The sequence below is a fragment of the Dermacentor albipictus genome, chromosome 7 (genome assembly GCF_038994185.2).
Source record: "Dermacentor albipictus isolate Rhodes 1998 colony chromosome 7, USDA_Dalb.pri_finalv2, whole genome shotgun sequence".
Classification (NCBI taxonomy): domain Eukaryota; kingdom Metazoa; phylum Arthropoda; class Arachnida; order Ixodida; family Ixodidae; genus Dermacentor; species Dermacentor albipictus.
The window spans coordinates 104,443,043-104,456,787 of NC_091827.1; the positions used below are offsets into that span (position 1 = coordinate 104,443,043).

A 13,745-nucleotide genomic window follows, 5' to 3' on the forward strand; every position below is an offset into this window, starting at 1 on the left:
GATGTTTTCAAATATTCGAAAATATGAAAACAAAATTGTTTTCAAATATTAGCCCTGTATCAAAAACAGATATTGTGGCTCTGTAAACGGCATCCATTAGATCATTCAAAGCGGACACATTTGATATGTAAATTTGTATATTACGGGAAATTGTTACCTTGTGTACAAGGCTTCTACAAACGCTCTATTTCCATATGAATAAATTTTGGATACTCATGTGTAAAACATCATTTTTTTCCGTTTTAGGTGTACTATCAGATGCAATTCACAGAATTGTGACATCCTTTTTCCTTGCTGAGTTATAGCTGTAAACTTTATAGTTTCGTTTTCTGAAAATCTTGAATTTTTCCAATGTTAAATAAAACAATTGAGCACACAAACCTGAAATTCGAAACCAACAGTCTCTAGATTTGAAGTTTTTCTTTTAAATACAACAAATCTCGTCAAAGTTGGTGCAGTGGTTTCCGAGCAAAGGAATTCTCTTTTTATATGTATTAAGATAGGAGCACCCGAGCCCCTAAAGCTTCCTCTTAAATACTTCTTCCCAGCACGCAAGGAACAGCATTGCAGAAATTGCGTCTGCTTGTCTGACCCCTTTCTTTACTGGTATCTTCCTACTTTTCTTGTGTATGATTACGCTAGTAGTGGAATATCTTCAGATATTTCAGAATATATTTACGCAAGCCTCCTGTATTCCTTGATCACGTAATGCTTCTGTGACGTTGGTATCTTTACTGAATCAAATGCCTTTTCGTAATCTATGAGAGCTATATATGGAGGCTTATTGTACTCTGTGGATTTCTCGATAACCTGATCGGTGACATGGATGTGATCCATTGCAGAGTGTTCCTTCCTGAAGCGAGCCTGCTCCGTTGGTTGACCTAAATCCAGAGTTGCCATTGTCCTATAGCAAATTATCATTGTTAATATTTGATATATTACTAGAACTAAGCTAATGGGCCTATAATATTTCATTCCTTGAACGGCTCCTTTTTGGTGGATTAGTATAATGTTGGCTTTCTTCCGGTTCTCTCGGACCTTCAAATTCGTGACACAGTTCCTATAGAGGGCCGCTACTATTTCAAATAGAGGTATCGTGGCTGCTCTGGGTACTGTACAGTCTAGTATAGAATACTTCGGTTGCTTTTACTATATCTTCGAGATTGCTGGTGATATTGCTCTGCTTATCTTGTATTGCATAAATATTGGTTTGTCCAATGCCATGTTTTATAACAGTGATTTCGTACTGCAAATCTTTGGCTGCTTGCTCAGTCTTTTTCACATCATAATTTAGAATATCTCTTGTTTTCTCCTTGTTGATCCGTTTGACAGTTTCGGGAATTCCACCTGATCTCGTGAGTAGGACGCTTTCATTCTTTGCTGTTTCTTTATTAGGTCATATGTCACTTGGGGAGCTTTTCTACTGGTTGCCATGGTGCCTTAGCTCCCACTTAAATTGTCGCTGCTCTGTCACTTCTAAGGCTACATAATTCTTTTCAAGTACCAGCCTGAATTTATCTGCTTTTACCCTTACTAGGCCTAGGTTGGCCTATTTCTTCCTGACCAACTTTAGTCTTTCGCTGTAAAATTCAGATAGATCCTAGACGTCACCAACTTATGATCACTGTGTTTTCCTCTACCTACATTTCTACATCCTGCACTATGCTAGGATTAGTGGGAAGTATGAAATTTACTTCATTTCCTGTTTCACATGTAGGGCTTTTCAAGATGATTTTTGTGGTGCTACGCTTCCTGAAGACGGTTTTCATTAATCGCAGCTTTTTGCTTTCCGCGAATTCTACCAGCATCGGTATTCTAGTGTTTCTAGAATTGACGTCACGGTTGGCAATTGCTTGTTCACCAGCCTGCTCTTTCCCCACTTTTGCATTGAAGTCGCCCATAACTGCAGTATACCAAGTTTCATCTTTTGCCATGGCTAATTCAACATATTCATAAAACTGATATATTTTATCATCATCATGACTGGAAGATCAAGGAAATGTTTGTACTACATTTGTTCTATACGTCTTATTAGGTTTTGTCACGAATACTGCTAATCTCTCATCAATGCTGCGGAATTCCTCCATGTGTCCCCTTGAGAATTTATAGATTAGGAAAACCGCCCCGATTTGCTTCATACCTTGTAGACCCTCTGTAGCAGGGGACATGATCATTAGTCAGCACTGTACAAGCATCACCAGGTGTTCTAATTTCACTAAGGCTCATGATATCCCAAGTAATGCCTAATAGTTCCTCGAGGCGTCCTGCTATGCTTTCCTCGTTTGACAGAGTTCGGGTGTTAAAGGTTGAAAGGTCACTTTCCATTGGCGGTCTGTCCTGGTCCAGAGATTCTTAACACGCTCTGCTGCTTTACAGGTGTGACCGCCGCTTTGGTCAGGTTTTCCGCAGCTGCTGGTGACAGAGAGCGATCGATGACAGAGAGCGAGCCCTCTAAAGGTGTGTGAAAAAACGGTTGCAGAGCTTACCGGGACACCACGAGTCGCGTATGCAAGGAAATACACCCATCAGATTCACCCCGCACAGGCAACAGATTTCTTTTGGTTCGCGTCTGTGAATATTGCCGGCAACAATGAGTTGGCGATGAGAAAATGAAACAACTTATTGGCAATTTCTTCACTGTGATATTCATTGAACAGGATATTTGCTGTTTAAGCTAATGAAACCCCCAACACTATGTTCAGGTGCACATGGTCCAGAAATGTGAGCGTGCGTACCTACAAAATCAGGCGCCAGGCGAGCGACTTGTTCAAATCGTCAGGCGGGTTACTGAAATTGTAGTTAAGTTTATCGTGTTGTCCTACATAAACTCACTATTCTACTGCAATCGGTATTTTACGAACAATTTTCCTTTCTCAATATTTATTTACCATCTTATGAGACTCAGATATCAGGAAATAAATAGTCAATAACATACATTTTAAACGAATAATTTGCAGGATATGTGCAAGATCACATGGCGGAAAAAAATTATGGCGTTTTACGTGCCAAAACCGCTTTCTAATTATGAGGCCCGCCGTAGTAGGGGACCCCGGAAATTTCGACCACCTGGGGTTCTTTAACGTACACCTAAATCTAAGTACACGGGTGTTTTCGCATTTCGTCGCCATCGAAATGCGGCTACCGGGGCCGGGATTCGATCACGTGACCCCGTCCTCAGCAGCCTAACCCCATAGCCACCGAGCAACCACGGCGGATACATGGCCGAGAAATGACGCAGCGCATATGCATGCCGTGATGACAGGCAAAACGAAAAGCGTTAATATAGACGGAGACAAAATCCGGCGTTCATGCATTTCACGCTTCTAATCGCCGGAAAAACGGCGAATCAAAGAGAAAATTGTGTACTCCCTATTAAACCTTTTTCTCGGGATGTAGGCATCATACCATGCTCAGAAGGGAGCTGAAGGCACATAGGAAGGTTATTACTGCGTGGTTCGTTCTCCATCAGAAACTAGTACAATTACTGCTTTCATTAATCTGTGGTGAACAAGTACAGATTGCGTGAGTGTCTATTCCACAAACGTGTCCGATTATTCACTCTTAAGAAGCGCAAAAGTGCCTGAAGGAAGCTCATATAAGTCTGCATCTTGCTGCGTTATCGTACTTCATGATTGTCAGCAGAAACAGCACACAGGTTATGGGGTCTCCGCTTACTAGCGATTCTGATTCATCCTATATTTCTCACATTTACAATGCTAACACCTGTTATACCGTTAATGCTACGCACAACCAACGTGCGATGCAATATTGTGGTCCTGCTTTCTTTCTTCGCCTTCATTTTATTGCGAAGGACACGACTTCGCGATTTCGCGTGAGACGTCTCCATCTGCGGGCGTCGGCTTCAACTGATCGTGCCGAAATTACGGCCGGTCCGCGCCTCTGGCTACATCACCCAGTGTCGGCGCATTGCGACAAAACAATCAAGACCTTAATACGTGGACCACGCCCATCCTAGCATTGAAGCGACCCCAAGATGAGCGACGGCTATTTATGGCGTGTAAAGCATTGGGCGTTACGAAGAGATGGCTTGGGTGGGACGTTAAAGCATGCTTTCGCATTGAAGTCTGATTGATGGGAAGTGCCGTTGGAATCGGGCATGTTAATCTTGCTCAACCAAGTTACTATATGTCAAAAATCGCTTTAGCATGTATGCCCATTCTTTACTCGTTGGCTTAGTTTGGTGGTACTGAAATTGGTAATCCAGTGTAAAAGGAATTAGGTATTGCCTATTTTATTCTTTAAAAAATAGTCAATGCTCTATTCAAAACAGTCTTTCAGTAGCAAATTAATGACGTCAGCAAAGTGAATAGTGAGTGAAGTTGAGCAGCTGAGTTGAGAACAAAAGTAGCAAGGCGCGGAAAGATGAAGCCAACAGGAGCTCTCTGTTTTGTTATTATTTTATACTGCTCGTGTTGCCAGTTTAACTTCAGGACAAGAAACGTTCCTGAGTCACTGCTGTTTACCGTAACGTCAGGCCGTAATACGTGGCAATTACCCAAAACAGCTTGGAAATTCGCTCCCCTGACATCCTTTGTAGCCCTTCTAGTAGAAAAAAGTTGCATACTAAGACCGCGAAGTTTTCTTCCCTGAATTACCTAATTAATGAGGGTGAGGGAGTTGGTTAAACGACAGGACGCGTAGAAAGCGGCAACTTTAACTTCATGTTCAGGTGTTGAAAGTGCACGTCGCTTGGTCATACATGAAATTTAATTCGCGGACGAGAAAACAGGAGGTGTCGTATTCTAAACATCTATATACACATGTTCACCTTTTATATGACTAAGGATGCAACACTGCGGAGAAAAAAAAAGCTATTGAGCTGCAGCTCTCAGAGTTTAAAACTAAACATTTCTTTTACATTGACGATTAGAGAAAAAAAAAGAACATTCGCGTTTTAAATCGCAGATTAGCTTAAAGCAGAAAATACATAAGGTATGCAATGAGCGATCGCTTTGCGCTCGCTGAAATCCAACATTTAATAAAACTGGAACTGCTGCATGGGGGGCGTCGTTCTTTTTCACTGCTCTTGAATTTTCCAGGAAAAGCTTATTGAAATATAATATTCCTAATAGCAAAGTGATCTTTTTACAGTCATCTGGGTAACATTTGATAGGATGCATTAATTACACGTTTCGCTAAGGTTTTGCCTCAAAGAGAGCTTGCTTAGTCGTTGGAAATTAAGTTATGATGCCCAGAAAAAGAGACTGGAAGGGTCTGTTTTAGGAACAATTACGACGAAAAATAACACAGTGACGACTAAATACCTATAAAGGAACTCTAAACAAAAGCACAATTTATATCTATCCGAGATTCTGTCTCGCAATGCAATTTTGTTTGTCCCGCATCGTTATCTTAAATGGCCTTCAGAAGTGGGACGTTTAAGAGGGTTTGACACAAAGTTGACTTTTTTTAATTACCAAGTGAAGTAAGAGCTCGATTACACGTCTTTTTGAGGCAGAAACCAATAATAACTAATAAGGGGGATAGAATATTTGTGGGCAAGAGGCCCAGCGATAGAGGGAACGTGCATTCAAGCACATAAAAAGTAATTTTAAAACTCCTGCATTTTTTTGGTTAAACTCATTTCTCCAAGCCCATTATTTTTACTAGATTTTTGCTTGAAAGCGTACATTTCACTAATGTGTGATATTGATCGACTTCAAGGCTTTACGTTGAATATAGGAAATGTGATGGCTCTAAAATGGCAAGTGTGAAAGTTTTAGTGGTCGTTTTTGCAATCGTTTATTGATGAAAATAAATTAATGCAATAATTTCCTTCATAATTTGCCAAATTCGAATATGAAATAAAGCTTGAAAAGCTCTGTCCACAGCTGTTGCGCATTTAAACAAGGCTACAGTAAAACACGCACTATTCAACGGAAATATTGACTTTATTTATATATTCAAATCACTACTTTTGCCTTCAATCCTTATATTTTTACCTTAATATTTCAACATTTTCGTGGGTTTTACTTTCCAGAACATTGGTCTGATTCTGAGGCCCGCCCGAATGAAGGACCCCGGACAATATTGAGGTCATGGGATTCTCTACCGTATACCAAATTATAACTACACCTGTGTTTTTGCATTAAATTGACATTGAATAGCCAACGCCACGTACAGGGTCGAGCTCGCAATGTCGAGTTAAGCAGTGTGGCACCATAGCTATCAAGAAAAGCAGTCAGTCTTGTTGCACATGTGGGTATCTGGGGTGGCTGTACGGGAAGCTACACCGTAGCGCTCATTTTCTTTGTTAGCACGCCCCGTACGTTGACTACGTAATAAGGAGATTGGTTGCTGAAGTGTACTTTTCAAGCGAATGATAGTGGCAAAACACGAGTGTGATATTCCTGGCTACACACCGTGCAGGCAAAGTTGCGCAGTGCATCAGTCAGGCTCGCTTATTGCTCTAGGACCTGACCCCTACGGACAGCCACATCGAGGTGATGTCACAGTGTTCGTGTTAGTTTTGGCTGTTCACACAGATATTGCCTCGTGCGTAAGAATGAGCTTGACTTCCTTCGATTGCAGGGTGTGTATATATTTCCATGTTCTGCGAAAATGTTTTATTATGAGTATGCGCTTATGCGGTCCTTTTGTCGTCGTTCTGTTCCGTGGGTTAGCGATAATATATTTCAACATCACAGTGTAGGTAACGGCAGCAGTGAGAACTCTGAAATGCTTCCGTAAATAGGCGGCATGTGTCGACATACGGCGAGCAGTTTGAGAGCATAGGCGCGGAGCCTCATTTGCGAAAGTCGTGCAATACCTGACTGCAGGAGCAATCGTTGACCCATATCCGCCTCACACACCTGTTTTCACTTCATAACAGCTTTCCCAGACACGTTTCACGTTGCTTTAGTTAAACTGGGTTAGTTTAAGGTGTACGTGCTGTAGGTCATGTATATGAGTGCCTGTACAACTGTCGTAACATGAAGCGGGCACCTGACAATTTCTTCGAGGCCAGTCATTTTCGCTTAGGGGCTTTGGTGGTGAGCTGCTGAGTCTGGGATCGAAGAATCAATTTATTGTAACCTTGGATGCATTTTGATGGGGCTAAAATGCAAAAAACACCCGTGTACCTACGTTTATTTGCAATATCGAACCCCAGGTGGTCAAAATTATTCTCAACTTACCACCACGGCATGCCTTATAATCAGATCGTGGTCTTGGTCCGTAAAACCCAAGATTATAATGTATTTTTACATTTCTTCGAAAAAGTGAATGCTGTCTACAGGAGCACATGAAGACGGCAACAGGGGCGCTGTTACTTTTTTGTGTCATGCATCTAGACGCTGATTTTTCTGCCGCACAATATTACGTCGGGCTGCACTAAAATTTAGGTTGGAGAAGAAAAAAATAGAACATTACGTTTGAGGCACAATGCATATAATACTGCTTGACTGGAACTGGAATGCGTGATATAACGTGCTGTGTATGCAGGGAAGGCGAAGGTACTATTACTTCATGTCAGTTTATTTTACAGCTGTTTAGATCCGGGTAGTTGCGTTTCAATAATTGAAGTGGGAGGAGCAAAACGCATTTGTCAATCTGTCAGAGCTCTAACACCTCATTGTGTGTCATTCCTCAGGGAATGACACACAAAGCGCGAGCTGCGAATGATATATTTACACTTGAGTCGTTGACTGCTTATCTAAATAGATTTGTTCAGAATATTTATTTTTTACTCGTCATGCCTTAAAAATTCTTACTTAGATTAAACAGTGTTATTCTTTTCTTTGTGATGGCATGATGCAATTTTTTTGATGTAAGAACAAGACGCAGGAATGAAACATGGCGACTTGAACATTATCTTCTTTTATCGTCTTCTTCTCTCTTTCTAGAACATTATGCTAACGTAGCGTCGCATTTGTATCAAGTTCCACGTGTAGTTCAGCGAATGAGATAATTTTACTGCAGCTATATTTCCGTCGTAAGCGTATTGAGAAGGTTATAGAAGATGAAAACGTACTTCGATTGAGCAATCTGTAGTCAACAGTGGCAGTGATAATACTCGGCAATGCAACCTTTGCTGTAGAAAGACCGCATTGCTCAACACGTGAGTAAGAACATTACACAACATCCACGAATACTCAAGAACTGTTCAGTGCGAGCAAAAATACTACGAAAACTGTGCCTGAAAATTTGCTTGCCGCATCGGTCCCATCTCTACTACGAGGAGTAACACTTCATTCACGCTCCAAAAACGCTCCGCAGTAAACGTGTTGTGCTATGCTGTAGGGTACACACAAAGGTTGGTTTCACAAAAAGGCAAGTGTTTCATCTTCGCCATCCGCCAGGCAACGACTCCGAGGGTGGTGGTGAAGTGAGAAAAACACGTCAAGGGTGGAGGGACCTCTCATTAGCACTATTCAATTAACGTTCCCCGGGAGCCACTCCGCTGTCCTGTTGCGCTACGGGGCGCGTGGAACGCCGCGCGGATAAAAGACAAAATTGGCACTGAGCTGCACAAGCACACTGGCCGAGAGAATAATAGCACTCTTATCCGAATCAGAAGAACACCAGGAAGGCGATGTCAGGCACGGCCGCCAATCACAAAACAGTATTCTTCGGCTTGTGGGCGTCTCTTTTGTCCTCCGCCTGGTTTCCTCGCCGTCTTTGTACCCCGTCGGAACGCAGTTCGTTGCGCGAGTACATTGGGGCTCGAGCTCGTGAAGGGAACAGCTGTATATGTGTTTATGAGAGCACCGCATCTCCAGGAAACATAAGGCCGCCTTTGCGGACCACGGGCATTGTTTCGAGGGGATCATGCAGCCTCCAAAACCGTCTCACCCTGCAGGTGGACGTGACCGGACACGCAGAATGGAAGCTTATGCAACGTGGCGAAGCGCGTAGCTCAAGGTGTTGTCTGCAGGAAATGACGCCGTTTGTATCAACGAAATGAGCTTTCTCGTGGCGTGGAGTCTTTCTGTTTCAGCCACAATGGTATGCAGTAAAAGGAAGCTGATACGTTGGCGACGACAATGCGCGCTAGACTTCTTTTCACCATGCAGCGCAATTCGGCTTGCGTCGTAGTGAGCATCCCAAGTAATGCTGTGGCGAGAGGCTGGTGTCATAAAGGACGGACATTGCTGTGCGGATGACTTTGTCTCCGCAGCCTCCGAGTATATATATTTCAACTGGCGAATTTCGCATTGTGGCCTACTTGGTTATGTAGAGGAACTGAAATATAAAATTGCGGTGTTCTATGGGAAAGTGGGTTTAAATGGGAGACGAAAAAAATCCGCGTATGTGCGTTTTCTTGAAGCTCGCGTTTCAACGCAATCTGAGGGAAGCCTTATGGGGTTACGGAATCTTAGGGGGTTCTTTCACCAAACGTGCAGTTTTCACTCGCACAACTTCCGGGCTCCACACAAAGTTATAAAGAATGCCATTTTATACCGGCCTACAATGGTACAAGTCAATAATTGTAATACAAGGAAGTATATATTTGAATCTGTTTCAGGCAAATAACTACCACAACAGCTTTAGGTTTTTAATAAAGCATCCTGTTGTTAGAAAGGGCGTCCTTTGGAATATGCGGCAACACTATTTCAATAGTGCGAGTGCGTCACAGCGCCTTTGAAACGGCAAAATCAATATGATATAAACTTTTAACAACGCCATTTCACATGTCATGTGTGAGAAAGCTTTCTATAAAGTTAATGTTCGTGGTACAAGAGTTCCAAATTTGCACTGCGTCAAACCATGGACGTGGTCGCTAAACTATCCTTCTTTACCCAATGACTTTTATTTGGAACTTGTTGCATTTTCAATAGATGATATCAATAAAGCTCAAAATTTTGAGCATTCAAACGAAGTGACAGTTGCTGAGGGTGTAAGCATCTTCAGCACACTGAAATTTCTTCGAGACCACCACATAGAAAACTAATTCTTTATAACTGTTGCGAAGTTGGATAGGAAGTAGAGTGTCCAATATAATTTTCATAAAATCATATATGCCAACAGTCTAAACATCAATGCCATAAAATGTACGGAAAAAAGGCATGCACTTCTATTACAATACCAGGAAGTAATCACTCCTCGCAATTTCATTTACACTAACAACACTCAACTCATATATGGATCTTCTCTAAGAAAGTGGGTTACCTGAGATGTAAGGCCTAACGTGAAATCCACAATGTAAAGCAACATGGCGTGCAATTAAGTTATCTGATTGACTAAGGAGTCAGCCTCGTGTATGTGAGACAAGAACCATGAGAATATTAACACTCTCTAGCAGGCAAAAATATTGCCACCATATCCATTGTTTCCATTGATCGGACAAAGCACTCAGAGATTTCGTTTGCGCGAATGATGCTCGAGCCAGACGCGGCCTATTCAGCACGGCTTTTAACATAGATTGCTTAGAATACGTCACCAACTTCAACTTCAATCTCCAAGATGTACTTCAGCTCTAACAAGCCACGTGTGTACTGTTTTGCTTATAGAGTAAATGTTGGTGGTATAAGCGGGTACTCCAGAAGTGGGCAATAGGCGATCGGGGAAGCCTTCATGTACTTGTGTTCACATATTGTGCATGCAATGCAAAATTTTAAAGGTTGGAAATACTAGTTGTTTCATTCCTGCTTAACTAATTTTCCCGCCACATTAGAGTCTGTGGTGGCGAATGAAATTCAGCGTATACAAAATAACAAGTAATTGCATATTAAGTATTATTTGCCACTGTTCTTGTGCAGATAGCACCACTGGCCTTGGAGCGGCTGAAGTAGCATCGGTAGCAGCGGCACCTGCGGTGTCGAGCCAGGTTACAACCACGCTGAGTGCTCTGGCATTGGCGGTGTGCCTAGGCGCGCTCATCGTCGCAACGGCAGTTGGCAACGCGCTCGTCTGCCTCTCCGTCTGCCTCGTGCGCCGCCTACGGCACCCGTCCAACCACCTCCTCGTCTCCCTGGCCGCCTCGGACCTGTGCGTTGCCCTGCTGGTGATGCCGCCAGCCCTGCACCTCGAGCTTACCGGTCATCGTTGGGACCTGGGCCGAGCGGCCTGCGATGCCTGGGTGTCCGTGGACGTAGCATCCTGCACCGCATCCATCCTAAACTTGTGCATGATATCTGTGGATCGCTACCTGGCAATCACTCGGCCATTGACTTACGGCGTACGAAGGACTGCCCGTAGAGCGTGGGCTTGCATCGGCGCTGTCTGGCTGCTGGCGGCGCTCATAAGCGTGCCACCTCTGCTCGTGCTGGGAAACGAACATGGAACACCTACCATGCCCACCTGCCTTGTATGCCAACATTTGGCGTACCAACTGTACGCGACACTGGGGGCATTTTACATACCCCTCGTGGTCATGCTGTCCATGTACTGGAGAATTCATAGGGCTGCCAAAAGGGTCGTCGAGGCCGAACATAGGGCAAGACCCGGACCTCGCACAAGGAGCTTAAGGGTTGCCGTAAGGGAGCGCAAAGCTTCCATAACATTAGGAATCATCCTGACGGCTTTCACAGCGTGCTGGTTGCCCTTCTTCGCTTTGGCACTGGTTAGACCTCTCGGTGGGAAGCCCCTTCCAGAGCTGGCACACAGCCTTGCTCTTTGGCTTGGTTACACTAACTCAGCACTGAATCCAGTCATATACGTGACATTCCATCATGATTTCCGTCGGGCGTTTCGTGACCTCTTGTGCTTGCGATGCGGCAGGCGAGTCAACGATAACGGTGGAATGGTTGGTGGAAGTGCGAACGGAGCAGGGCAGCTGCTCGGGAGAAGAAACAACAACCACCGCTCATGGGCCTGACCCTGGTGGACGTCGCCTGGAGACATTCGAGTCTCCAGAGTCGACGTTGCTCGTGATCTAAACGAAATGGGCAAGAATAATCAGCAGAAGAAGCAGCAAAACCAAGTGAGCCACATCATATGTGATTCAAGCGCTTCGCCTATAGCCACTATGTTTCCTTGACCGTTGCTGTGAAATGATGCTCTTGCGAATGTTCCCGTTTTTGAGCTGAACAGCGAAGAACGGTGCAGCATTCGCGCGTGACTCTAAGATCCACAATCTCGTAGTCAAGTGTGTAGTTGTTGTAAATGGAATCCTTCGTGATGTTGCGGGAGTGAAGCGGATGGTTTTGTTCCCTTGTTATAGGCGATTGGGCCTATTTATGTGCGACCAGCTGACAAGATATCCCGAAAGTTTGGAGTTTTACTGTCCAGCAGAGTGGCTTCTGCTAAGTGACGCTATTGTGCTATGTTTTGTACGCCATAGTCTCATCAACTCCACTTCTGGTTGATTCACCCCATGTGTTCTGTTAGGACTGTTGATTTTATTCTGCCTAAAATACTTTTGTGTGTTACGAGCGTTGCCATGAGTCGCGACCTGCAGAGGCAGCAGAGTACCAATCACCATGTTCAAGAATAAGTGGCGTTTTTCTGTATTAGGTGGTTTCCTTGCTGCTGGAATAATGTGTGCATCTCAGTGGCAACTACAGACACAGCGCATAATGTTACTTCACGCAACCTCCAGAAAGGGCCGAGGTGTCGTGTTATCAACGAACATGTGTGTCTGGAGTTCTGAACGTGCAGTGAGCTAAAGTCAACGCGCTGAAGAACGCATGTGCCCAGTGAGATACAGGTACTAACTGTGTTTTGTGTTTGTTTTTACCATTGAATCCTGCTTGTTCAGCTGTCTTCGTCGTCCACCAAGAAAAGGAGTGTTCACAGTTTCTACGTGTAATGTTGACTGGATTTTGCGCGCGGTATGTTGTTTAGTAGTTTTAGCCTAAGTCTTGTTAAGCCAGCATGTTTAAAAGAGCTGTAACTTTCGCAGGTACGCGCGCTTTTGATTCAACAATCACGCTGCTGTGACTAATCCTCGTTTCATTTGTAACTGTGAGACTCAATGTTGGACAGTTGCGATTCACCTTTGAAACAACAATACGAAAACCTTTCCGCAGAAACTCACCAGCTTTCCATTTGCACGCACATCTATAACCGACTTTCAAACTTCAACAGCTTTACATCAAGGCCATGCGTTTGTTAGAGCCAAAGTTTTGCAAGGTTGGCTTTATCGGTCCCGGCCATTTAAAACAACTTGGCTTTGTTATCAGGCTGTTTCGTGCGGACATTTAGTTACTGAAACATAAGAAAATTCTTCGCTTTCTGACTTTTCCCATTACAGGACGCACAAACTAAGGTGGTTTTTATTTTTCTGACAGCCTGCGCTAAAAAAACTGAAATCTGCAGTTCGAGCAGGAACTTGTCTGGCGGCCCGCGACTTCTGCAAACAAATATAGCTTAGGTCTGTGGGCCCTATCCTCTAAGCTGAAAACAATAAAGTTGTTCAGCAGCATAGACTGTTGCGCAAGTTGGTGCATCATGTAGTCTCGCTGAACGAAATACGGGCACGAGGAAACGGAGTGGGCAGCACAGACGCTTACTCTGCATGTGAAGCTGCAAATTTTCTTTTGCAGGAGCTCGCAAGGTCATGCACGGTGGAATCAACAATGCGCCTAACAAGCAAGTGGTGGAAGCATCGACTGCGATACTAAGCAGCGTGTTCCAATATTCCAATAATTTTCAGAATGTGACATAATTTTTCATATATGAATGTGTTACATCATACAATTTCTATTTTATTGAGAAATCCAAGACAATAAAGTACCATAAAAACCAGCAAGAACGGAGTGTATTTGTCGTAACTATAGTGTGTATAGGAAACACGAAACATTGGTGAATATCTTGTACATTACCATTTGCCACAAGCAGGA

The 13,745-nt window shown here is 43.6% G+C and overlaps 1 protein-coding gene across 1 annotated transcript in view; it reads left to right on the forward strand.

Annotated features, from left to right (window-relative positions):
• Positions 1–13,429, forward strand: part of LOC135913988 (5-hydroxytryptamine receptor 1-like) — an 80,402-nt gene extending 66,973 nt beyond the window's left edge. The window contains exons 2-3 of the mRNA XM_065446691.2: positions 2,377–2,457; positions 10,722–13,429. Of these exons, the coding sequence (XP_065302763.1) occupies positions 2,433–2,457; positions 10,722–11,779 (1,083 nt within the window). The 5' untranslated portion in view covers positions 2,377–2,432 and the 3' untranslated portion in view covers positions 11,780–13,429. The remainder of the gene's footprint in view (positions 1–2,376; positions 2,458–10,721) is intronic.
• The last annotated feature ends 316 nt before the right edge of the window (positions 13,430–13,745 follow it).